We start from the raw sequence: 27,563 nt of genomic DNA, 5'->3' as shown, positions 1-27,563 counted from the left end.
GATGGGGCTTTGAGCAACCTGGGCTAGTGGGAGGTGTCCCTGCCCATGACAGGGGGGTTGGAACTCCCTTCCGACCTAAACCATTCTGTAGGTGTGAGGAAAAGGTGTGAAACAGTCACAGAGGTGAGAGAAGGAAGGGGGGTGTGGAGAGGGGGGGAGTGTGAGGCAGAGAAGGCAGCTGTGGAGCAGAGCAGGGCCTGTGCAAGTCGAGGGGGAGACCCTGGGATAAGGACTGCTGGACACCCCCTGCTCGCCTTGTGAGATCCAGCCCTGACAAGAACTCACCTGCAAGTTGGGTCCAGCTCTGAGGCAGAAAGCATGGGTAGATGAGAGCAAAGGACACCCTTAGGTAGCCGCTCTGTTTTTTTCTCAGTACCTCGTGTTCCTCTAGCAGTTTTTCTGCTTGAGTAACTTCCTTAATGGCTCTTTTTCCACCTACATCATTTTCTTTCACCAGCTAAAAATGACTCCTGCAGCAGCTTCCACCCAATTTGGACAAAATGAGGAGAGGCAGTTTGGGAGTGAGGATGCATGAGCACACAGCAGCAAACGCAAGGCATGAAGAAAAGAGATGGAGGCTGATGTTTGGAAATCAGGTGCGCAGCAGAGGTCTAAGCCTTGATGCGGTCGGCTGTGTGCAAGAGGCTTGTGTCCTCCCAGCGAGCCCTGCTGCCACTCCCGCAGCTCCATGTGGTTGTCAGTGCTGAGAGATCCCGCTGTAGGAAGGAGCGCAGAGTCTCCCAGGGTGTTATTTATTGTAGTAAATGACTCCCTTGTAGCAGTGTTTGGAAAGTAAATTAGTTGTGGGTTGTGTTTTTTTTTTCCCCCAGCCCTGTGGGTAGCAGGCATTTAGAAATTTCAACTGATGGTTACTGTTTGAATCAAACTCCCTGTCTATTTTACCCAGGTAAATGAAGCTGATCTTTCCAACTATTTCTATAACTTGCTTTAATGTTGTTTAATTGTATTTAAAAGGAAATACTCTATTAATGGGAGAATTTTGGAAGATTAAGGCACAAAGACTTAAAATCTTTAAGATTTGTTGCTCCTCCATGATGTGATTGCAACAGGATCTATATTTAGTTTGTCACCCTCCTAGTTTGTAAGTGAGACCCTGACACCTGGTGTGGTTTCTCTGCAGAAGCCTGTCTGAACCTGCAAGCAGCTTGAAAAAAAAAAAAAAGAGCTGAGAGTGGTCTGATAATTCCTGTCGGTGTTAATCCCAAAATTGCTGCTGGAGCACTCCTGTTGGTTACAGCATCTTGGGAGCTGTAAATCCATCAGGAAGAAGATTCACATGAGGACCTGAGCAAAGATGCAGCCTGACTGCTGTGTAAATGCCCTTTATCCCTGGGACTGAGGGGAGGATGACACTTGCAGGTGGGCATGGGTGGCTGGTCTTGGTGAGTCTGCAGCATTGCATCACCTTATTCTGACCAGAAATATGAGATGTTGACAGATTAAAAATTGTCAGGTTTTGTGGTTATTACTATACCAGCTGTAGCACAGCGATACCTAGTGGCAGTGTGAAGGTAAATTCAATGCAAATAAGCTGGGTTTCAGTTAGCTTTGGTCTGAGTGATCCCCTTTAGGTAAAACAATAAAAAATGGGGATAGAGAGTAGAGATGCTACAAGTTTCAGGCCAGGGGGCTACCCAGCTCTGAAACTGTCCTTTAAGTAAAAGACCGGGGAGCCCCATCTCAAATCCTGTGGTTGTCACTGCGATTTTGTGCTGCTGTGCAAATTCCCACCTAGGAGCAATTTTTCGGAAACCCAGAACAGGACTTCAGTCTCTTACGTTCACAAATACAGTCTTATCTGAGCTCGTTACAATGGGCAGCCTGCTACACGAAGAGCCTATTTCTTCTTTCAAGTTGCAAGAAAATAGAAATACTTCTGAAGAGTATTCTGGAGAGTTATTCAGTTTCAAGGACCACTTGCATTTTTTCTTCAAGACGAAAGATTTGTGTGATATCAGTATTGTTCTCCTTAGCAATATAATGTTTGTCAATGCTAAATGCAAGATGGTCCTGCCACCCATTGCTAAAAGATGCATTTAAAGAGCCAGCAAGACAAGGTGTTCTTTCCCCTTTCACAAGGGAAGACTTCAGACTGCAGGAAGCAAGGCCCTCGTGGAAAAACAGGCCAGGCCAGCAGAGAGCAGTATTTTATCGGGATCACCATTTCCCCAGGGATGGGGCAAAATAGCACAGTATTTATTTCTCATAGTTGAAATATCTTGCATATATGTTCATAAACAGTGCTGCACTTAAGATGAGAGATGCCAAAAATGCAAATGTAGTGCTGTGGGTTGTTTCTTTCCTCCTGTGAAAAGCATCATTTAAGTGCATAGGGAACAGTTCTCAGAGCCTGTTCTTGGAAACCCCCCTTGCCCTATCTAGGGCCCTGGGAGGGACTTTAGGTGGTTTAAAAGGTTTTGCATTTGTTCCTGAGACTTTCTCATGCACAGTACTGTGGTCATTCCCATGATTAACTCAAGCCATATAGTCTGAGGTTTGTAACCAATTTTCAAGTGTGGTGTCTATGTATTAAATTACATACGTATATGCACACGTTTAGATTCATAGCTTGGTGTATTATATATATATCATACCTGAGCTAGAATGCAGGTTATTGGGAACCAGTTATTTGGGAAACTATCTCTGTCACTCCAGTGTTACAAGAACAATTGTGTTGGATGTGTGGATGAGAATTAGTAAACAGTGATCAAAGACAAATTGTACAAAAATATGAGAAACTGTATAATTAAAAGGTTATTTCACCAGTTCAGTCATGACTATTGCAAACAGTAACAAGATTATATTATAGATATAAATACAAGGTCAGTATTTTTGGCACAGCATACCCGTGAACTGCGCATGATTGGTATGTTTTTTTGTGCGAGCCAGGTAGTAACATATTCCAAGTTAGACAAAATGCTCCATCTCCTCACATCCCCAGAGAGGCAGGCAAGAGTTCAATCAGCTGACACGAGGCCAGCGACAGAGTTTGGGCTGCCTTATGTGGACCCGGGTGCACATGTGCGATTTTGAACATCTGCCCTCTGAGAGCTGCACCGTTAATTAAGGCTCCCTGCGCAGAGCATGTTTCCCTTGGTGCTGCTGCCCCTGCCCTACCTGTGGACTGGGTCTTCCAGGCAGCAGAGCAGGTTTGGGAAGTTCAAAGGGGTGAGGAGTCTGTTCCCAGCTCATGGCTGGTGCTGGTGTCACTGGAGCTGGCGTAGCAGCCCACAGGTGCTCAGGCACCAGCCTCCCAACTGCTCTCGCTCTGTGTCTCAGTTCCCAGCTGTGTCCTGGGTCCCAGATGTTCCCCAGACACTTAACTAATAATCTGATTAGTGTTATTGCACTTTTAAGGTACAAAAGAGTACTTCAGGTAACTCCCTGAGACATTTCATTTGAAGATTTTGGAGTTCCTCTGCTAGCAGCAGTCCAGGAAGCCAGAAATCCTGTCCCACAGCAGGCCAGATTGGGATTGCCTGAAGAAGAAAAATATTCTGGAAATACTAAGGGAAGGTAACAGCAACTAAACCTACGGCTCAAATTCCCATCCAAGATCCATTTTTCTCCCTTTATCTCAAAGAACAAATTATACTAGTGCTGACCTTTAGCAGAAAAATTGAACAGTGAGCATTAAGCTTGCTTCCATATGGACCTGAGTCCCACAACCCCTTTATCTCCCTGCTGCAAGCCACACATCCGTAGTGTTTGCTGTAATGTTCTGCCCCCATGTCCTCCCTGTATCCCCGAGCAGGACAGGTAGCTCTGCAGTCCCATCACTTACCTGAAACCCCACATGGCACTTACTGCTCTATGATGCCCTCCACTGTGGTTCCCCATCATTCCTTCCCAACATTTCCAGCAAGGCAGGACTTGGCACTTGCTGTGGCTTCTCCGGAGCCGCATCTGTCCCTGGCCATGTTCAAATGTCCTAAATAAATGCTGAGTGGCCATTTCCTTTTCTATGAAGAAAGCGTAAATAAGATATTTCTCCGTCTCCTCTGGTACCCACCAGGTTTTGACAAAACTAAGAGAAATTAAACATCTTTGAGACATTTGCGTATCTGGCAATTGTGGTGGAAACTAGTAACTGGTTCGAAAGTTTTGAAGGGGCAGCAGGTGGGCAAAACGATCACATAAGCCTCCTATTCTGAGGGAATCATGATCGAAACATGCCTTTGCCGTATTCACATGTAGGCCCTCCACTGGCTGCTTTGCTTTTCTAACAATGCTTCAACAATGTCTGTGTTGTGAAGTAATATGACTTTTGGTCTTCCAGATTTTTTTTTTCTAGAGCTAAAGGTATTGTGTGGCAATAAGTTCAAATTGTGAAGCACTCTAGAATTGGGCCAAGTGACTATATTTTGCTCTTGCTCTACAGTAGGGTGTAACAGATGATCTTAGTGGCTTTGCACTGGATTTGTCTAGAATAAATGCTGGATGGGGTCTACCACGTTCTGTGATCGTAGACAGAGGGTGTCTCCCAGGGGATGTCACCGATTTCATTAGTGGTTGTGGCTGTAGTACCGCAGAACAGAAAAGCCAAGCAGGTCTCTGCTGTTCCTCACTGCTGTTCATAAGCCATGCGCAGAAATGAGCTGTAACTTTGAAAATGCTGCCTCAATGTGGCCTTTTTGGTGCCCTACAGGCTGAAGTTCTTCACAAATTTATCATGACCTACATAATTGACCTATATTATCTGTCTGTTTGTTAAATAGGTTGCACTAATTAGAAACATGAATGGGGATGGCTTAGCAGTTATTTTTGTATACGGAGGTGTGTGTGCGCCTGTTGTCTGCAGTGACGTACAGGAGGATCATTTACAGATTTCCCCCCTCTGCCCCCTCCGTATTTGACCTGTGCCTTGGATTATTGCAATAAAACACGAACTGATTCTGCTTCAGAGAAAAAAAAAAACCTTCTAGGCAAGGGGATATGTCCTCATGCATGTCTATATGCAAGAAAATGAAGCATGAAGGAGAAAATACAGCAAAATTTTCAAGCCCTCGACTTGTAGGGCAGCGAGTAGGAGCTAAGTGTGTTTTGCACTCTGGTCGCTCTATTGAGACACATTTCTAGGCTGTGGAATGGCATTACTACACCCTGCTGATATTTGAACATTTTATAATGAATGGGTTTATTTCTCTTTGCACTCACTTGCAGACTGTAGGAACTGTTTGAAATCTAGGCTGAAATGTGGTGAGCATTAATACCTTTGAGTTTAATGGAATTGCACCTGCTCCCAGCAAGGATGAATTTTGCTTTTAATGTTTTAGACCAAGGTCCAAAGCCCGGCTGATTGGCCTCTAGGGGCAGATTTGGATCACAACTTTAAAACAGATGTCCACTACTACGAACCCTAGCAGTTGCATTAACAACGCTGTCAGACGGTTTCTACTGCTGTGTCCTCATTCATACAGACAGGGTGCGCTGAGTGTAATCTAATTAAGGAGAATTCCCCAGATTTTTTTCATGTCTGCTATCAGTGCATTTTTAACTTCTCCAAATTCATTAGAAATGCATCCATCTGTGGGCTGTCACATAGCACTGTGTTGAATATTATGCGTAATGCCTACAAAAAGCTTGTTTTGAGGAAAAAATGGATGGGGAGGATGAGTAAAGTGAAAAAAAAAATGCTGCCATTTTTAACTGTTCATGGTTTCAGGAATTGTTCATGTGCCTCACATTAGGGATGGGCTTCCAGGCAATCAAAAACGTATGTTCTACCAGTGAGTGTGTGGGCAAACCGTTTGTTCAAATATGTATATTATTCATGAGCTCAGCTGCTTGTCAAGTGACACAGGTTTGTCTAGCTGAATAGACAGCCTGTGCCTTGACCAGGATTTTGTTAAAAAATATTTTTATGATCTTGTCATAATCTTGGAGTCAATTGCAAATATTCTGAGTGAGAAGAAAGTCCTTTCTCACCTTATCATTCTGCTTCCCCTGCAGAAAATTGATCCAAACTTCTTCTATAGAGCTTTAGAGAGCTATTACTATGTGATTTATGATGTTAAATTTCAAAAAGCAGCTCATTTTTACCAGCTTTTGGTAAAAATGCTCTGGTTTTAAAAAACATTTGAGATGTGATATTTGAAACTTAGATTAACTTAGCTTCAAACTGACCTCTTGAGGTTCCCAGGCACGAACTAGGGCCAAATTTGAACTTTGATCAGGTTGCTCAAAGCCTTGTCCAGTTGAGTTTTCAGTATCTCCAAGGACGGAGACTGACTGCACCCTGTCCCAGGACTGAACCACCCACAAGGTGAAATTTGTTTCCTGATGTCTAATAGGAACTTGCCATGTTCCAGCTTGCGCCCGTCACTTCTTGTGCTGCCACTGAAGATCTCTGGGAAGAGCCCAGCTCTGTCTTCTCTTCTTTGGGCAGCTGCAGCTCACAATAAACTCTCCCCATTGCCTCCCCTTCTCTAGGTTGTACGAACAAGTGCTGAATGGAGAGGTAGGGTCTCTCCCCTCTCCTGCTGGCTCCCCTTTTGCTACCACAGCCCAGGGCATGGTTGGCCACCTTTGCTACAAGGGCATCCTGCTGATCCTGGTCAGCTTGACCCCTGGGGGCTTTTCCATGGAGCTAGCCCTCAGAAGCTGCAGAGGAACACATCAGAAACAAACCTTAACTTTAATTTAGGGTACCTTGAAAAATGTGGCATTCTATCCAGAGGACTATGCCCAGCTTAAACAACTGCATCAGATCCAAGTGCAGTATTGTTTTCTTCTGTGCTGAATGTCGCTTCTCATGCCCTGAGGGCCATTTTCGGAGGTGCTTTGCTGTCCCAGTGCCCCTTGAGGAGGAGTTCACTACTCCCAGTCCTCCATGTGGTTTTGCCTGACCCTGTATATGGGTGATGAATCCTTAGAGTCTCATAAGGGAGAATGAGCAAGAAAGTCCCTTTTCTGCTCTGAAACACTGTGAAACTCTCGTTTGTTAGGAGGTGCCTAAAGTTTTGTGTGTGAAATAATGATCAAGCACCTTTGAAAGAAAAGAAGTATTCTCAGTTTTTTCACATCTTGCACCAACTATTGACAAATAAATATTAGTGGCAGCTGGTTGTTAGCCTTCAATCATTTATGCTTCAGGACCTGCAGGACTGCTCTCAGGTATTTCTAAGCTTCCTTGCAGAAGCAAACCAATTTTCAGTGGTTTACTTCGTGTAAAATGAATGTATTTTCTAGTGCCCCAGTGATAAATTCACCATTGGTTATAAAGCACTTGTATGCCAGGGTGAATGAAGTGCAGAAGTGCCTGGATGAATAGTTATGATCAGCTTAGAGAAGCAAACATAGGAAATCTCTGCTTTTCATTCTGAGGCACTTTAAGGAGACTTTTTTTTCCAACACCAGCCTCTCTGCCCTTTGAGGACTGGCTCTTTTGGAGCACCCACCTTGGTCACCCAGAAATGCGGACATCAGAAATCATTAATCACTTTTGAATATTGAGTGTCTTCTCTTGTGCCCCATTTTTTTTCTCAGTAAATGGGGTCACCTACCTGTCTTCTAACATAATGTATGAAAATAAGTCTCCTCTTGCAAAAGGTAATCTTAGTCTCTCTGATGAGTTCAGTTACTTTGATATCGTGATGCAGAAAAATTATGCTGTGTGATTTTTCAGAAGTGACTTTTGACATCAGGCACCTGTGTGCTGATTTGAGCCACTTTCATGCTCAACGTGAAACCAAAACTGTGCATTTGTTGGAGAATAAGCAACTGAAACAATTACTACATTTTAGTAGAATGTGTAACTGTGGTTGCCTGGGAAGGTGATGTATTAACAAGTTAAAATATTTTGCTAGGGTAACTCTGTGAATTTAGAGAAGCTATTTTTTGATTCAGCTAATGAACTGAAAAGCTCATCAGCTGCAGAATAGCACCTGAAATACCCTGAAGGGACCCGTTTCTAAAATTTTCTGAGTATATTCTTCGGTGAATAGTTTGGCTGTGGTTTTCAGGCAGTCGTTACCTCGTGTCTTGGTGCAGAAAGCAGTTGCGAGTAAGCTCGCTCAGAAGAGCATGCAGGTGTCCTGTGTGCCACCACGGAACCTGGTCTGAAGAGGGCTGCTCAGCCCCGGGGAGATGCTGAGAGCTTGGCTTTCAGCAAAGTTTGCAGGGAACAGAGAGGACTCAGCATTTTGGCACTCTGAAATCAAAGCCAGGCATTGGGGAGAGCGGGGTGGCAAACAAGGTAACAGCCTTCATCCTTGCCAGTGTGGGCCTGAGGGCTGGGTGTTCTGGATCAAAGAGCAGACAAGACTCCAAGCTTCACCTTCCCCACACCCCAGTTGTGTTCCTCTAACCAAGTGGAGAAGCTGGGACGGTGGGGAACCAGAACCGCTGCTGGTCCATGACTGGGAAGGGGAAGGAGCGGTGGCTGTATGGCCAGCTGAGGATGCAGGAGCTGGGATGATGACGGGCGAAGTGTCAGAGCTGTGTCCTGCTGGCCTGGCTGCACCAGCCTGCTCCTGCCCCCGGAGCCCCCCTGTCCAGCCCATCAGAGCTACCGTGGAAGCAAAGTGTAGCAAAACCGAGGACTTTCCCAGAGACAGTAGAGGTTGCCTGTGTTATGGACCACAGAGCCAGAGTAGCAGATTGGCAGAGGTCTCCTCAGTGAAGGTACCGGCTGTCTCCTGGAGTCAGTGGGTGAAGCCCTTCTCGTGGGTGATTCAGCTCTTTGAGCAGCACAGCGTCCCAGAGGGATGGGGGAATCGGGTGCTAAACCTTCCCTTGTGTTTCCCAAAGAAAAACGCCCATGGGTCAACCTGGCACCAGCCCGTCTGCCCACCTCCCATGAAAACCACTTCACCTCTAGCTTGTCCTCGTGAAAAACGGGGGTTTGAATTTACCAAGCGAAGTGATCAGCCCCTCCAGCCTGCTATTCATTACTCCAATTAACAATCAGTTGCCTGAAAAATGGGCCAATCTGTTTCTTGGGGAGCCGCATAGAAAATCCACAAGGCAAGCCAATTAGCATACCAGCCCTCACCGTCTAGGGAATTTAATTTAGTTATTTGGTTGATCTGAGTACCGAAATATTGTTGTTTTGTTATGGAGCATATAATGTTTGTTAAATGGCTGAAATCCCCCGAGGCCCATATGCTGCTGATATTCTCTGCGTCCTTCCGAGCCGGCAGAGGCAATAAGGCAAAACTGTTTTGTCCCGCACATGGCCCCTGTATTTTCCTGGCAGGACACGGCAGCTGGACGCGGGCAGAACAAACCTTCGCCACCCGGGGTGGGCGGGATAGCTTCCCTCCGAAATAGTTGCACACTTGAGCAAGCCCATTGTCTGCCCAGAAAGCATTTCAACCGCCTCTTACCAGGCAGCCGCCGCGTACAAAAAGTACCCAGAGCCAGCGTTCGGACAACCTGTCAGCACAGCATATTGTGCGGGGGCAATTAGTTTGCAAATTGCCCATTTGCACATCCGCGCATGAATTAGTTACATTGCTCCCACAGGATTTATTATTCTTACCATTACTATTAAGGAAGGCCCATGAATAAATAAGGTAATTTGGACAAACGCCTTTCTCGCCACACGCGCGCCGTCCTCGCCTCTTCTTCGGGGAGGATGGGCAATGGGTGAGTTCCCCCAGGGTTGTTGCTTCTGTGTGTTTCTAAGCCTCTGGGTTGATGCTGGTGTAATGGTGGCATGCGCTGTGCAAAGTTTTTTGCTCATTTAGTAGCTTTTTTTTTTTTCTTCTGGTGAGAGAAAATATATGACAGCTGTCAGCTTGTACTGCCATTGCTGGTGCACATTCTCTGTGCTTGGAGATGTGACCCCAATCCTGTAACTGAACTGCTCCTTCATTTCTGGAGAAATCCCATATTGGGATTTCAACAGCCAGAGAAGTACAGAGCCACCAATATATTCAGCCTGATTTGACAACATCAGTTTTATTCTGATCTGAATTTGCTGGAGCTGGTAGAGAGTCATGTTGGAAGGAAAGGAATCTAACTGAACGGACAATCCTGCTCAGCGTTCACACCGCATTTAGTTCTCCAGTTCAAAACCCCAAACTGCTAGGTAGATCACTTCTACCTAATTAGGGGAAGAAAAATACAGATGAGGTGTGGCTCTATCTGTCATACTTGGGCATTTTGGTCAGACATTTCAATTAATCTGTACATGCCAAAGAAAGAGTTTGTGCTCTTACCACCTTTGATAATCTCCGCAGGCGTCTAAGGCTTCAGTTATCCAGCTTTGAACCTGCTGGTGTTTCTCCACCATTACAAGGAAGGAGAAAGGCCCTCCTGAGCTGGGTTTTAGCTCAGATGGTTACCTTGCACGCCTTGCAGCCCCTAATGTAACTATTCAACTCCTGCTATATCATCACCTTCTGGACCACTGGATTTCAGCCAGATGCCCAGACCCTCGGCAGTCCAGGGCCTACTGCCAGGGCTGTGAAAAGTTATAGAGAAGCGAGTTGTGGTCAGGAGGCGTGAATGTGCTACATGGGCATCTGCCTTTTTTCTGGGGTAGCTCAGAGGGTGCTGTTGTAGATGTAGATGCTCTGTAGGACTATCTTTAACTTCAAGTAGTTGATCAGGGTAAAGAAAGAAAACTTACTGCTCTGCGAATATCTTTGGCAGCTGTAAAGATTTTGAAAAATACTGCTGTAACAAGAATTTGCTCTTGAATTACTTGGCACAATGACTGACTTTAATGAAGGTCTGCCACTTTGTTCCTGTCCAGCCTGGCTCTGGTGGCTTCTTCTCTGACACATAATTCTGCTTTGGCACATCTTCTTTCGCTGCATTTGCCGTTGCCTGTTTATTACGTGAAAAATACGTAAAAAGCCCACAGGCATTGTTGTACAGATACACAGTGCCTTATTTTTTGGGGTGCTGCGAGCCTGCAGTGTTCATAGCTTTCAGTGGGAACTGGGTAGAGTGGGGCACATGCGAAAATCAGACCCATGTCACAGATCCATGTAACTGGTCTGTAGTCAGCAGCAAAGCATCCCAGGTTACTCGGTGTTTTCCCAAACACCTGGTATCTTGCTGAGGCCAGCAAGGGATGACCAGGGCAATAGGATTCCCATGCTGCTTTTGCAATTTTGCAGGACTATTTTTTTTTCCACTAGAAAATTTGGAAGGCAAAAGGCAAGGACTCTTCCTTCCCAATTGCAGAATTTGTGAAGGCAAAAGGCAAGGACTCTTCCTTCCCAATTGCAGAATTTGTGAAGGCAAAAGAAGTTGCTTCTTTCCTGACCTTCTCCTCCAGAAATTCAACATGTATTTTCTTGCACACTGATTAGGTGCGTTACCGATGGCAAATCCGCCTCTACACCTCTGCTGCTCAGTCCCCAGGGGCCAGAGAACAGCAAAACAAAACAAAAAGAGAAAAATCTACCTCTGCCTCATATCTTTATGCCCTAGTTTCTGATAATGTTTTTTCTGGGGGTGAATAATTTTGCTGTACCCCATCTGCACACGATACCATGTATGAACAACCAAGTTTATAGTTGGCACAGTTAAGAACAGCCCATTTTTTCTGGCTGCTGTAAATAACTTTAGGGAATCCATGGTGAAAGACATGTCCCTTCTTTCTTATCCAAATTCATCTCACGTCAGAGACAGAATGCGTTCCAACCATGGCATTTTATTCAACCTTTTTCTTCGTCTATTTTAGGCACCGTCCTAAAGGACAGTCTCCAGTCACCATCTTTTTCCATGGAGATGTAGACTTGCCTTTGGCTGTACCTTTTTAGAAGACAATAATGTATTCCTGCAGGTGGTTAAATTCATCTGCATATCTGACCTGACCCTGTGCTATTTAGTGCTCATTTTTGAATCCTCTGCAAACGTGACGAAAACCCAGTAACATTTAATGTTTCTTTGCAGCCCAGTGGTTAACCAAATTCTACTGGACTGTGAAAAAGCTGGTGTTGATTTGAGGATTTAGCAGTTAAATAGATTGAAAACTGGTCAATATGGGCACAGCCAATATTACGTAACACTCATTTATTTTTAAACCAGAATTAAATCAAATTCCTTTGAGAAGCCTTAGTATTATTTTATCAACATGCTTACATTCTTTGAGCCAACTTCCAATCTGATGGAAAAGGATCATTTGCCTTTTCTGAAACCATAAAAAGCAGGACTTCTTTGGTGCTGTTTTAGCTCTCCTGAATTCTTTACAAATTAAGTTGTCTATTGGCGTTGGAGAATTTCCCCTTGGAAAGTTAAGGAGCTGGTAGTTTCCTGCAGCTGTCACCAAAAGATGTGACCACTGCTTCTTTTCTTGTTTAAAATTGCAAAAATTTGACTAAAAGAAAATTATTCTGAAGTGTGAATGGCAGCTTAACAAGCAGCATATTATAGAAAGCTAGTTAACGAGCAGGAGATATGTTTGCTCTTAGTAAATGTAGAGACTTCCTTCTTCCTCTCTTCGACTCTATTAGTCACAGTCTTTTTCAATGCTTTAAATTCTTTTTCATGTTCCTATATCAGTTCTCTTCATTTCCTGCCTGGCAGTCGGTAATCATTGGTGCAATGATTTCATTTGAGCTACTGCAGTTTAAAGCTATTAATGATGTGATCCTATGTCTCATCCCATTGATGGTCCTAAGATTTGAGGAGCTCAGGCTGTGCATGGGGTAATGAAGGACCAGGACCCAGCTTTCCTGGTACAGGCCACCGCTCTTTGGCCATAACTGTGGTCCAAATGCTTTGGGGAATGGGTAACTGCTGCATTTTATTAAAAACCACGCAACTGAAATAATAATCGGATAAAAGGATCATTTATTGTCAAACGATTATGGAACTGCATTATGTGATTTCATATCTTTTCTTCAAAAATCTCTGCATTTCAAACCAGCTTGCGGTTTAACTCTGCGCCATTAACACTTTGCTATTACACAGGAGTATATTTCATATGGCAAATTCTGTGGAATGTGGATTATGTTATCAGGAAATAAATAAAAAAATTTCAAGTTGGCCTTGGCTCTGCTGGTGGTAATCGTGAAATTGTTTGTCCTTAAGCTACAGCAGAGGATTGGACTCTTAAAAACTGAAGAGGGGAAAATGCTTTTAGGGTTATTTCTTTACAATGAATACATGATAGTCTTAAAGATAACTGATAATCTTTGTGAGTCCGTTCCACGTGAAGCAGGGGAACAACCAGATTCCCATCTGATCTAAGTCAACATAGTCCCATTAGTGGGCGAAGCTAGGTCACTCCACAGCAGCTGAGGATCCAGCCCCGTGACTTTGAAAGAATCATCATCTTGCTGGCAAAACCAGGGAAAAGACTATAACAGGATTTCGTGAGGGCAAATAATATTAGAGAGCAAATAAGATGGGCTGGGGACCACAGAGGATGGCTGTTTCATTTGTCATTTATTGAGGGTTTTTTTTTATTGGAACGTGCACCAACATGGGCAAGTTGTCTTGTAAAGCCACTCAGGGCTGTTAACCTTTTTTAGTACTGTTTAGTATCTACCACTGTAGTGGAGTTAGACTCATGAACAGTACACCTTTAATAACAAAACTCCTGAGTTAATCTCCTTTAGAGGTCTGCTTGGCATTACGAGCTATAATCTAACCCTTCCAGGTTATTGTAGATGCACTTAATGGGCATAAAACCTTCTTTGGGAGAATTAGGTATTTTCTCATTATGCACGCTAATAGCTTTTCACTGAATGTCACCAAATTTCCATGAAAATCTGTTTGATTTTCACTGGCAAGTTGCAGAGTTTACCCAGTCTATAAAAGAGGATCTTAAGAATTGTCTCTAATGAATTGTCCTCTAGCTACCTCTGAATTATGCAGGTGAGACACTCTCTGATGGAATGGTGGAAAATTAAAGCAGTTCACCTTCGGAACAGGGAGATGCAGGATGCGTGTGGGGAAGGAAATGCTGAAGCAGATGAGTCCCTGCTGTATGCGAAGCCATTTCAGGACAATGGCCTGGTGGTTGAAGCATCCACCCATCCGTTCCTCGCTCTGCCTGTGGGACCTCATTGCCATGTGTCCTGGGAAAACGTGTGGCTGCTTGGGATGACCATTGACCAGCTGCTGAGAAGGTGTTTTAGGTTTGCAGGGTTGTACGTAGACACCCAAAGCCTGAGCCCCAGGCAGCTAAAGCCTGTGTTGGATCTGGTCTTTAACCTCTGTGTCTCATCTCCTTCAGGGAAAATAATGCTCCCTTTCTCTGCCCTTGTATGCCCAGGTTTAGCAAACTCTCCAGGAGAGGGACCTTCTCTTGCTTTGCTTGTCATGCTAATATTAAATAACCACAGCAAGGAGACTGGAGTGACCACGGCGAGAGGAGTTGCAACTGCATCACTAGCAAGCAGCAGACATCTCCTGCCGAGGAGGTGACCCCTCATTGTGCCACAGATCCCTTACTGATCTTGTCGCCATCTGGGACATTCAGAAATGCACAGGCAACAGGGCCGTCTGGGTGGTGGGCACCCGGGCTCCTGTCCCCCGCCTTGGGAGGCAGGTGCTGGCCAGTGCCAGCTACCTTGCGCTCATCGCAAGGTGGATCAGGGAAACCAGGTCACAGCAGAGATGGGCTGCAGCTTTGCCATCTGCAGAAGAGTTTGAGAGAGTCTGACATGCCGGGTCCGTGGCAGGTGTCCAAGGCACTGGGAGTATCACAGACTCTTGTCCCTCTTGGGTTATGAAGGACAAGGAGGACTCTGCTGGCAGATGGTGTCTCCAGTCCAGTCTGCAGGATCTTGCCTGCACCCAGCTACAGCTGCAAACCAGTGTCAGTCTTTGTGCTCCCCAGATATCCTATTCCTGGAATATTTGTATTTATAGAAACTTTTGTTGAGACCATAGCTGAGATGCAATTATGTGCCAAACTCTGAAACACAGTAAATGGAACAACCCATTTCCCACCATGGCTTGTACATGGCTATGAAGGAGAAACAAGGTGGAAGACAAAATATTTTTTAGTACTGTGAGCTTTTCGATGGCTGTGTTGTGAAAGACAGTCTCTGCTCAAGGTGCAGGTACACAGGACAAACCTGGCAGGGATAGTCCCTCCACATCTTAGAGAGCTGAGTTGTCCAAGGGCTCACTGGGAGCTCCTGGCTGAGCTGGAAATCTAATTGAAGCCTCTCAAGTTGCGTCCACCTTCCCTTTCTGACCAGCTCACCTCAGGTCTTATGTGCCATTCGGCTTGAGCGGCCACCCGACACTGGAGAAATCCCAGGCTGACCTGTGATACTCCTGCCAGCTAGTTTTGCTTTGGTTTTAATTCCTTGCTTTTGCTTTTCAGAGTCGTTCGATGGGGCTTGGCTTGAGGAGGGGCTGAAATGCCATCACATGCTCTGCACCTCATGAAAGGAAGTGTAATTAAGCCACCTGCCTCTAAAACGCACAGCCCCCCTTTGAATAATCAGGGAAAACCACCAAAAGGGTTAAACACTTTATTTAGATGGCTTTGTTTGTTACGTGTGTGCTTTGCTTGTTCTGAGAATTAACGGAAGATAAGCTAAAAGTTCATTTATAAGAGTATTAAAGGATAATTATGCTGGAGTAAATGCAACGGGTCAAAAGGCATTATGATGAACAGAATCATAATATAGGGCTTGGGAAAATAAGCTAAAATGTACAATGCCTAACATCACTCACTGAACACCACAGAAAGTGTTCTACTTTGGTTTTCTCTCTGCCTCTTCATTCCCAGTGTAAATTAAAGCTGCATTCATCAGCACTCTGCTGTTCATGTATGAACACGTAATGATAATCAATTGCAGCAACTTAAATTAAACTTTTGGGGAGGCATAAATATGTGACCTTTTAATATCAACAAAATGATAAAAAAGATTTGGTAGGAAATCTGTTTCAATCAGATTAGAGGAGAAGTGGGTAAAGCTGATTACAAGCCCGCTAAACACAGTATTTGGGCAGTATTTGTTCAGAAACAATAGCGTTAATTCTACTTTAACAAGTATTATCTGGAAAATCAATAATTAATGGGAACCCATTATCAACTTGTAATTTAGCACAGAGATTAAGTTGGGGGAGAAGTGAAAGCGAGTGGGCAACCTGCTTTTACTTGACCTGTCAGACTGATGGATTAGCGAGTGACAGCAGGTTTCATATTTTTTTAAAGGAGAGGTGGTAGAAGTAAGTCAATTTGGGCCTCTTGCCTGTTTGGCACCACTTTGCCCTCCTGCCTCCTCGCGCTTTGCAGAAGGGACGCCTTGCGCAGCCATGTTGCTGCAGCCCAGGGGCCGACGTCTTCGGTGGCACTTGGTCATGGGCCAAGGGGGGACGTCACCTCCGAATCCATGGGGTGCATGGAGAAGGGTGGAAGGAGGGAATGGGGACGGGCAGAAGGGTGCCGTTTGCGGATGGCATGAACGGGTGTGATCACACCATCTTGGCTTGGCTTCCCAAGGGGACATCCCCCTCCTTAACATCTTTCTGCACCTCCCAGCTTGCCGAAGGGCCGCCTACCATGTTTTCTCTTTGACTGACAGGACTTGTAACGACATGTGTGAACGCATGTGAACGGCCAGATTTTCCCCAGCCGGCTCCTCCCTTCCCCCCACCACATCAGCTCTATTTGGGGAAACAACCTTATTTGTCCTCTGTGCTGTGTTGGGACTCAGATGGCGCGTGTGCGCATGTGGCTCAGAAGTGGTGTGCGCGCGACTTGTCGCTGGAGTAGGTCATTGCAACAGATGCCAAACAGATAATGGTTTTGCGAAGACAACATACTTCCAGAGGATACAGATGTTCTGATCAAGGATCTGTGTGTGTGTGTGCGCGCGCATGTGTGTGTGCATCTCTCTGGGTATCTCTGTGTGTGTTTGCTGAGGCTAGAACAGGCTTTTAGAAGAGGACCATCATTGTTTGATAAATTTTGTGTGGACAACAGTGAGCCACCATTTCCACCTTGCTGCTGGCCTGCCCATCTTCTTCTCCTGGGCAGAGGCTCTTTTTCATAGAATCATAGAATGGTTTGGGCTGCAAGGAACCTTAAAGATCATCTTGTTCCAACCCCCCTGCCATGGGCAGGGACACCTTCCACTAGACCAGGTCTTTTTGCCCAGAGCTGAATTACTTACCAGGTTTTGAGCAGTGCAGGATGTGGTTTGTGGGCTGTAGTGGTTTAGCAGAATAGAGAGTGAAAGGAGATGAGTTTGGAGCACTGGAAAGCAAGTAAGCCAGTGCTAGAGGGCTTGTGGAGCCCCTGGTGAAGCTGGATGTGGCTGTGTAGACACCTATGATTGGGATGTTCTTCGCCCTGCTCGAAGGCAATGGTTGAAAATGAGATCAAGGAAGACGCTGCTGACACAAGCAGTGGCCTGTGGATAGAATAAAGGCAAGCGTGCAGGGACATATCACCTCTTTTAGCAGAGCAGTGGACAGAGCTGGAAATGGTGACATCTTGGGCTGGCCTCACATTTCCCACCAAACCTACCCTCACTAGCGGTGCAGGTGAAGGACACCACAACAGGAGGAGAAGCCCAAGAGCTGTACTTGTCTCTTGGCTTCCACTGGCTGTGTCCTCCATCTCTGAGTCGCAATGATGGTTGGTTTGGTCCTTGCAGGGTGACTGAAAGGCTGATGTGCAGACACTGGCTGGACGTAGGCTGGCCCTGGGGCAGGACGTGCAGCCCGGGTCGTGATGAGGGCTTCTTGACAGTCAGCAAGGCGGGATGCTCTCGGCGAAGGGAACAGATTGAAGGCAGATTGTGTGGGTGAAGCAGCACCGTGCTACACAGCTAGGGAGTGGCTTCAGAAATGGCATTTAATCATTCAACATTAACACAAGACATCTGTCACCGTCCTCAGCAGTGACGGGGCTACACAGCAAAACAATATGTTCTGGCGCTCCTAATCACTGGAAAAACACTACTTTTTGCAGAGAGTTCTTTTAGTGCCCAGCACAAATCCTTCTATTTTATTATAGCAATCCCAGCCAAATCCTCCAATAAATGGAGTTTTTATTAATGTGCAGCTGTTAAATGAGAAAAAATAAAACTCAGAAATAAAAATGAATCCCTGAATAATCGGGCTGATCCCAGGCAGTAAGAACAAGCAGGCCGACCAAATACTTACAGCTTTTTGGTATTATTTAAAAATATGATCGGGGCTTTTCTTTTCCCCCTTCATTTTTTAATGCAGGCCTGATTAGATTTTGTTCAGGGAGATCCGAGCCACTTCTGTGGGCTGGAAACGCAGCAAGGAGGAGTGCAAGGCGGTGGGATGAGGGTCACATCTAGTGCGCCTGCTTGGCATTTGCCTGCTGCCATGGTCGGGAATTTGCTCCGGCCAGGGAGGAGGGTGGTGTGGTGGCACCATGCCCAAGGGCAGCTGGGGTCCGGCTTTGCGGTGGGGTCTGCTGGCTCCCGTGCGAAAGCGAACAAAAGCGAGTGTCAAAAAAAAAGAGGGTGGAAAGAGGTGGGCGATGAAAGCCCTCCGACCGTTGCAGCTCACATCAGTAGGGCAGGGCGGTTTGCTTTGACCAGTCACAGTTTGGGGCTCTTTGCCTTGAAATGGAGCTTGCCAGGTGCGATGTCACTCCCCAAAGTGCCGTTTTGCAGTTAAAAAGGAAGAAAAAGCGATCCTGTGATGATGTGGTGGGTGAGGCAGGTGCTAAGCCGGGGGAGGGGGGGAGAGCGATGCCTGCCCTGAGTTTAGCTCCACGTCCTTTCCCCATCCACAGGTCCTGTCCTGCCAAGGCGTCTGCAACCCCCGTGTCATGGGTGGAGGGGCCTGCCACGAAGGGAACAAACCTCCTGCAGGGAGACCTGGTCCAACTCCACTACGCCCACGGCACAGCCACGCGACCGCACGAGTGCTGGAAGCTGGGCTAAACCAGGTCCCAGGCTACGGTCCAGCTGGCAATAAAACGACCATCAGGGGCCGTTTCCTGATGGCTCCAGCCCAAAGGACAGTGCTGAGTGAGCAGAGATGTAGGAGACCTGCTGGAGCTGCCATCAGATGCATGCTTGTGTTTTCAGGTAGCCGAGACCTCGGGCAGCCCTATGGGGGCCCACCTAGAGCTAAGCCTACAGTGGGAGGGTAAAGCCAGCCCAGGCAGCTGCCCCAGAGCCAAGAAGGCTGTCATCCTGCCAGAGATGCTCAGAGCTGAGCTGTGGCCATCGGGCCATCAGGCCATCGGGCCTGTCACTGGTGGTGAGAGCCTGGCCACCCAGGGGTGCTGCCTAAGGAATGCAAGGCAGGAGGGATCCGTCCAGAGCGGATAGCACCCTGCCCACGAAATGGCATGACCACCTCCGCTATTCATTCTGATTAAATTAGAGCCAAAGTAAAGCCCTAATTCTTCTGATTAAAGCTTAGAAGTTAAGCTTTTCGGGCAGGATGCGTGCCTTGCCCTATGCTCTCCTGAACCACTTTGTCCGCTCGATGACAAGACACTAATAACACTCCTATATGTTTCTTCTAAGATGCGTGTGATGCCCGGGTCTGTAGGGTGTATGATGTTCCTGGGACAACCCACCACTTCTGTCTGAATAGTGGTATGAGGGTCACATCCAAGCCAGGGTATGGGGGACAGAAGCAGATTTAATTGTCACTGTTTCAGCCTGAATGAATAGGTATTTTACCCCAGGGTAGCTCTGTTGCCAAGCTTCTCTCAAGTGCTCTGTACCCTGCTTTTCTGCTCTGCAGGACTTTCTGAGGACGTGGGATGGGATCGTGCATGAGGCTTGCCTGCTTTGCACTTGCCATCAAGGAGGAGCTCGTGGCACCCTCTGGGAAGCCTGTCCCTGGGCAAGACCTGGGCTGTGTCTTCAGCAGGGGCTGGAGGCACGTCCTGAGGACCCCGTCCCCCACATACGTCCAGCTTCTTGCAGGGAAGCTGGGAAACTTCTGCTTCTAACATCTTGCAGGGGGAAGCTCTCCCGTCCCTCCTCCTCTGCACCACGGGCAGAGGCACAGCCTGGTATTGTTTGTCACAGATCAATGCATTTACCCATGTGGAAAAATGTCATTACCACCAGGGCTCGGCTTTTCTTTCCCCTGGATCCTCTCCCCGCTGCGCTGGTGAGGGGCTGGCTAATTGCCTCTTTTCTCAGGTTGTCCCTGGGGATGGCTGCCCCGCGGCTCGCCGCCCAGCTCTGGCTGGCCACAGGTCACGCCGACGCGCTCAGGGCTTCCCCCAGCCCGAACATCTCCTTTGCCAAACAAATGAACACTCAGCAGCCGCGCGGGGCCACAGGGCTCTTCGTTACATCTCCCCTGGTGAGCTAAGGAAACAAAAGCAGAGGGGTTGTCACTTAAAAAGAGAGGGAAGGATGGGCCGGGGGCTCCTAGCTAGGAGAGGAGATGCAGGTAACCCGCTTGCCTGTGCTCCATACCGTTATGGCACCGGGATGGCCAACAAAAGTAAGGGGCAGTGGAGTAGAACACCCGCAGTGGTGGGTCCTCTCCCGGGTGGGCTGCATCTGCCCCCAGAGATGATCTGCTGGGCCGGGGCAGCGAGCAGCCCAAAATGGGGCTGTCGCAGAGGTTTCTTGCCCTGGGCCAGGCAGGGCGACAAGAGCAGAGAGAAGGGTATGCCCGAGGGTTTCTGCTGCCACCGCCGCTGCAGCACGGCCACCTCCCAGGAAGCTGGAGAGCGCTTTGGCTGGATGAGCACTGTGGGAGCAGCAAAGGAGGGTGAGCAGGGGGGATGCTGAAGGAAACTGATAACCAGGCATCTCTCCCCCAGTGAAACTGGAGCCTTTCTAGGTACAGAGCAAAAGGAAGCAAGAGCCTTTGCTGCCATTTCCAAATAGGGAGAAAATACGTTTATTCCACCTTCAAAATCCAGTGAAACCTCAAGCCGAAAGGGAAGTCTGCAGACAATGATCCCACAAGGGAGAGGTTTATTTCCTCTTAATCCTTTTCCTCCTCCTTTTTTCTCAGAGCGTGACAATACCAATAATGTAAGTCCTTATTTGAGGTGATTAAGTAACTGTTCATTGTTGGCAACATTCAATCTGTTCATTTTGGACAATATGTTCCTTTTGGCATCAAGGTCCACCTTGACTATGTCAGAGGAATCATGTCAAATCAAGGACCAGGAGCTGGTAGGAAAGCTAGAGAATCCTTTATGCTAAAATCTGTCCTTTATTATAAGAAAAATTAATCCCACAAGGAAAATTTACACATTTTACAACTAGTTGCTGACAATGAAGGAGCTGAAGAGAAAAGAAGAAGAGAAGAAGATGGCCCAGGAGTGACATTGGTGACAGCAGGGCTGAACTATGGCAGGAGAAGCACACAGGGGGACGTCTGTGCACGTTGAAAGCTGCTCTTCCTGCATCCAAAAAGAAAATTGCACAATGCAGTGTCAAAGTGCAGAAAACGCATTCCCGAGAGCATGGAGGGAAGCTGGGCATGAACAGCTCTCCTGCAGGGTCAAGTAAAATGGGTGAAATGAGCTATGGGAAGCCTACCTCTTATGTCTGTGGTTCTAACACCAAATAATGCGATTGCCTGCAAAGGTGAGCCGGCCAAGCACGCGTGCCTCTACTCATACACGAAGGAGGATCCACACACGGCCATATATTTGATGTTTTTTTTCTGCTAGTTCTGTAGGTCCTTTAGATGGTCTGTTTGGGACAGGATTGCTTCTGTAAAGGGTCATTGGCTCGTGTAATGCCAGGTGGGCTCTGTGAGACAGCCACGTGTCAGTCTCTTTAGCTAAAAGACCCTAGTTTATGTCTCTTGGGAGTCCAGTCCTAAACTGGGGTGGGGGCTGTGAAATTCATTAATGAATTATCTGCTCTGTCTGAAAAGAAATGGAGACATTGCGCGGTGTTGGGAAGCTGTGCTCCAAAATCTCCTGAGCTTTCTGCCAACGCCATCTCCCCGCTCAGCTGCAGAGAGGAGAGAGCTGGGAAAGCCCAGGGTCTCGCTTGTCACGGCAGACCCAGAGTGGCGTTGCAAGCCCGGGCCAGTGCTGAGAATGGGACCCGGACCTCTTTGCACAGCCGAAACCTTTGAGTTCACCTTCAAGCAGAGGCACCGCGTTTCGGCACCTGTTTGCATTCAGGGGAGCCGGTCTAGAAAGCGGCATTAAAGGGAAGAGTGAGAGTAGCCGCCTGCGCGCGTGGTGTCCCCTGCTTTAATTAGGTTAGCTTCTTTCATGGCAAGTGCTGTCATGGCAAGCTGAAAAATCAATACCATATGGCAGAGCACTCAGATAGCAAACTTGGAGATTAATTAAAGGAGAAGTAATTCTGTCAGGTCTCATAGCATAGCGCCTACGATTAGGCATGGCTGAACTGGTTTGGAAATGCAAAGGCTCGGCAACACCTTCACCCAGAGCTGAGCTGGACTCTCCACCACTTTGGGGTCAGAATAAAGTGAAATCCCCCTTTCTCTACCCCCAAGGGAAATGTATTGGAAATACTGAAATCAATGCATTTTCCTGGATTTCCCTGTGTCTGCGGGGCCAGCCACTTGCTTGCAGTGGCTGCAGGTCAGGGCGGGGAGGTGGGGAGGGATGCATTTGTTCTGGGAGGCTTCTGCTTGGCGAGGTGCCGGGTATGAATGTGGAGAAGGTGCTGCCTGGGGGCTCACCATGCTTCTGGGCTGGGAAAGCCATGGGAGGCAGCAGAAATAATAAAATGCTGAGAGGTTTAGACATTATGACAATAAGCACCGGATGGGTACTTAGAGAGAGGGATGGCTCAGAGGCTGGGTAGGTGCAGGTGTCTGGGAGGGAAAGAAGGCTGTGGAGAAGGTGGAGAAGAGATGAAGCAGGGAAAAAAATCAACCGTCACGTCACCAGAGGAGCAGCCGGTTCTCACGAAGGCCGTTAGCAGCCCAGGCACTTCTCCGTCACTCCTTCACCTCCTGGGACCAGTGGCTTCCAAACCAACCCAATTGTCCCTGAGCTTTTCCAACACCCCTTGCAGTCACAAGCTGTAGCTGTGGCTACTGGGGGAGGGGGGGTGAGGCATGTCCTGTTCCCCAGCACGTTGCTGGGTACCTGAGGGCCAGCCAGGTCAGGAGACCAGAGTCCTGGAGCCAAGCCTAGATTTCCTATGGCAGCAACTGGTGTGTCCGCCACAGCCTGACGTAGTTTGTGATGTTACACCCAGAGTGAGTGCAGAGCAGCAGCAATGCCCGTGGCACCTGGATAAGACACCTGCGCTAGGATCCAGCAAGATTTGACTCCCAGCTCTGCCCCTGTCCTGCTGCCTGGCCGTGGGCAGGGCCCTTCCCCTCCTCCTGCCCATTCCACATAGCGAACAGAGTGGTTGCCCATCGCTTCTGACATCCTCCAGCATGCCGAGCTCCCCATATCTAGATGGCAAATGCTAAAACTGTGGATGTCAGTGGAAATATTCTGAAAGACCTTGCTGGTCTTTAACTTATTTTATTCTTTTCACATCATGCCATTATCTTATTGAAAGCCAAACATTTGAATGAAGAAACTGTCTGACAGTCTTCCGGTCTGGAAGTAAAGAGTCTAGGTTCAATTCAAGACCCGCTAAGGTCAGTAAAAAACTTCCAGTGGGGTTTCATTGTCCTTGGGTCGAGACCTTCATGGGACCGAAAACTTCTCTGCTCTCCCAAATGTAAAAGAAACCTGAGGTGGTGATGAAATGCTGTTTTTTCATTAAAAAAAAAAAAAAAAAAAAAAAAGGGAAGAAATCTGACTCCATCGCTTGGGAAGTTTCATTTCCAGGGCGCGTACCAGAGCGGGACAATGTCTACCCCTCTTTTGGGAGATGCTGATTTAATGAATGTGGCAGCTATTGTGTGTGCTTGGGAGCCTCACAGCCGTTTTTCTTCTGCTGATATTTTCTTTTCTTTTCTGCTTTAATGAGTGTTTCTCTAATTGACTTGATGATTTCTGTTTAATTAGCACATTTTGGAGGAATGATCAAAAAATAATAAGATAAAGTAATCGGACAAGCATAGTGCGGAGGAATAATAGCTCCTTTGTGGGGCTAATTGGAGTGGACAGTCCATCGGCTAGTTTGGGGCTCCTCACAGTTGGATATTCCCAGCCTAGCTGTGCCGTGTGCCCAGGACTTCCAAGCACCCACATAGACCCAGCTCCGGTAGTCATTTCAATTAGCTTTAATGAGCTGTGAATGAGCACCAAGGAGAACCGAGTGTCGACCTGCCTTGTTTTGCCGTTGCCCAGATTTTGCAGAAGGCTGCGGAAGCAAGCGGACCTACCCAGGACCTACGGCAGGCACGGGGCTCCAGGTACCACCAGGCAGAGCATCCCCAGGGAGGGCTGTGTCCCAGGTCACACACCCTGTATAGGACAGGAGCAGGGGGTTGCCCCCGGGGATGTGAGATGAGCAGGAAACCGGGACCAGAAAACAACAACAAAGTGAAGTGGAAGCGAAAAGCACCAGCTGAAGGAGCAGCCAGACATCAGAGCTACGGCTGTTGTACCTGCTTCACCTGGGTTTCTCCCTGAACACCCTGCCCCTCGCATTCCTATATATCACCTAAAGGTCTGGCCCTCTGGGACATGCCCCAGCCTCATCCCTAGGAGCAGGGACAGGGCTTTCCATGGGCTACATCACCTATAGCTCCTGGAGATGCATGGGGTGAGGTCCTCTTGCTCAACGATTACCCGTCATGCCTCCATTTGTAGTTGTAGGTGTAGCACCTTGATGGTCATTTGTTTGCCCTGTGTTTGGCTAGGAATTAATTAGGAGATGGGCTCCAGGCTGCTGTGACAGCTGTCTGCGTGCGGCACTTCCCAGCAGTTTGATTAAATCTGCGACACTCCAGATGTGAGAGCCCTGTGCATCGGCACATGGTTTGCTCTTAAACTCCACTTAAACCATGACTGCTCTTCTGGTTTTAATCAAAGGCAAATGCCTTAAGACAGAAATCTGTGCACAGGAATTAGTAGGGATGTCGCTGGGGCATGTGGAGTGGGACATGGAAAGGGACACCCCCTCCCCCTTCTGGTGCCAAATTAGGGCTGCTGATGCACTTGTAGTAAGCTTGGCTGGCGATGCTACAGCGCTGAGCAGGTGGCGTGCACAGCCAGCTGTGGCTGCGCTCACCCTCCAAACCCTTTGCTTCACCCTCGTCAACTTGAGCTAGAAACGAAGCACTTCCCGCAACCCGGCAGTGTTGGGAGCACAGATTTCCCCATTCGTTTAACTTGGCCATGCTGCCTGCCCCTGCAAATCCATCAGCCATAAATGGAGGATATTTGGCCATTACATGTATCTCCTCTTAACTGGCCAGGAGCACGCACACAACCCACCTCAGCCCTGGCTGCAGCCTGAGAAATGTCCCATCGCCCGCATCGCAAGGAAGAAGCCCACCTGTAACTCAGAGGTGGGGATTTAGCCTTGTGAAATACAGACGTGCCTCACAGCGATGCCTTTGCTGCCTTCTCCCCTAGTGATGAATAATACTCATCTGAACTGAAAATACTCAGTTCCTTTTCACCTGTCTGTCAGAGGCAATGTTTTCACAACAGCCACCGCTTCCCCATGCTCCCAGCAGGACACGGAGGAGGTGGAAGAAAAGCCCTTTTCTTTCTGTCCATCCTTACTGAGGCAGGGACCTTGCCCCAAGGCTCTCACCCTTGCCAAATTGCCTGTGTTGCCATCGGCTGGCTGCTCGCCCCGCTGTGCTCCACTCCTGGGCCACCTTACACCCACCTAAGGTCCACCATGGCCACCAGGCAGCTGGATGAGCTTGCCCTGCAGAGCAGGGACCCGAAGGCTGTGGTTTCAACCTCGTCCCTGGGGACCAGGCTCCAACATCGCTCCTGCGCCAGGTTGCCAGGAGTATGGCATGGAGCCGGCGGGGAGCACCAGGCTGTGACTGCCGGTGAGTGTCCATCCAACAGGTGGGTGTGCTGCAGGAGACGGACTTTCAGAGAGGGGTTCTCCATCCAGCCTGGAGCACGGGAGCCTCTTCCACCCTGAGCTGCCTGAAACTGTCAGATGGTCTTTTATTATTGACCTGATTCATATCTAAACCAGGGAGGTGAAAGCTGTCTTATCCCATTACTAATCCCCTAAACCAGGCCCTTCAATACCTTCTCCTTGCTATCCCCTCCTCATCGCTACAGCAGGTGGCTGCAAGGAGAATGCGCATCCTTCTGGGATTTCCCCAAAGTTTCATGTCCCTGCAAGGACAGGGGCCCCAAAAACCCACCAGCACGTGGCTAGGGAGCTGTCATTGGCTGAGGAGGGTCTGCCAAAATATTGCACATATCTGTAATCCCCCAAGGACTTGCAAGGTTTCTCCCCTGTCTCTGAAGGGGACAGCCCCAGGCACCCGTCCGCTCCCGGGTGCCCTCCCGATGCCATCCCGTAGGGTGCTGCAGGGCACAGTTGGTGCCTGACATGATGCTGGAGCAGCCACGGGGAGGAGGGGACACCTCGGGGACTGTCCCACCTCGCTGTGCCCCAAGTCCTGCAAAGCACAGCGGGGAGCAGAGCGCAGGGGACAGGGGTGCTCCAGCATCGGCTGCGGGCAGCACCCAGCCCTGGGACCGGGGACGGGGTTCTGTGACCTCCGTCCACCCGGGCTGGAGCCCTCCTGGTGATGCTGGGTGCTGGGGCACCCTGAAGCTGCCTGGCCGGTTGGCGCAGGCGCCCTACGCTGCCCATGGCGGGGGGGGGTGAACCCCGGGGAAATTAGAGCAAGGGGCGATGTTTGATGTTCTGCTCTTTAAGCGATTAATAATCTTTCGGCGTCGGAGAATCAGCTGAAAATCTTCCCTGGAAAATAATGAGCAGAGAAACATTTACTGATTAGTCTAATCCCAGCTAATCCTATCTGATGAGCATATATCAAGATATCCTTTAACTGATTTATTGTCCAAAGGAGGGGTGGGGATGCCCCTCTCCACCATGGCCGGGGGAGTCGGCAGTGGCAGCACGTGTGTGTCCCCCAGCCCTGTCCTGTAGCCCCATCCCAGGAGCGAGCGCATCCCCTGTCCCCCCAGCACTGTCACGGCCACCCTCTGCCCTGGGCGGCTGCGCCGTATCCAGGCCACCTCGCCAGCGTGGGGAGATTTAATCGCTATTTCCATTTCTGCATCTATCGGCTTTCTCTTGGGTTTGAGCTTTTATGTTTCATAAACTGATTAGGAGCAATTATACGCGCTTTATCCCCAAACTTTCCAAATGCCTAGGCCATATGCATATTTAAGGCTTCATCATCTCTCCCAACAGCTCAGCCTGAACGTAAACTGCTGAAATCAAGCTGATTCTGGGACAACGTCAAAAATTAGGGTTTTATCCACTAATATCTGCTCGGACAGGAAATTTGTTGTGGGTGGTGGCCGGATTATGGCTTCTAATTACTGTGGCAGATCCTCCCTGCCTAGCAGTGAAAGTCTCCGATTCCAGCAAAACTGCGGCAAAACCACTCTTGGAGAAGCCGAGGTGCTGAAGGAGACCCCGGGGGTGCTGTGATCCTGGGCAGGGGTAGCCCTGGGTGGGGATGCCCCCAGCATCCCTGCATCCCAGGCACAAGGGGACCCTCAGTTGGTGGCTTTGGGAGTGTGACCCCCCCACACACCTCCCGCTCCGCTCGCACACGTTTGCCTTTCTTGGCGCGAAGCGTGATGGCCCAGAGGGTGTCCCCACCCC

The 27,563-nt window shown here is 48.2% G+C and overlaps 1 protein-coding gene across 1 annotated transcript in view; it reads left to right on the top strand.

Annotated features, from left to right (window-relative positions):
- Nucleotides 1–20,061: 20,061 nt before the first annotated feature.
- The window catches only part of LOC104295160 (visual system homeobox 1-like), an 11,763-nt gene continuing 4,261 nt past the window's right edge, over nt 20,062–27,563 (top strand). The window contains exon 1 of the mRNA XM_009894868.1: nt 20,062–20,214. Coding sequence (XP_009893170.1) covers nt 20,062–20,214 — 153 coding nt within the window. The remainder of the gene's footprint in view (nt 20,215–27,563) is intronic.

The sequence above is a fragment of the Charadrius vociferus genome, unplaced genomic scaffold (assembly GCF_000708025.1).
Source record: "Charadrius vociferus isolate BGI_N301 unplaced genomic scaffold, ASM70802v2 scaffold411, whole genome shotgun sequence".
Lineage (NCBI taxonomy): Eukaryota > Metazoa > Chordata > Aves > Charadriiformes > Charadriidae > Charadrius > Charadrius vociferus.
This window is presented reverse-complemented; position numbering and strand designations above follow the sequence as displayed.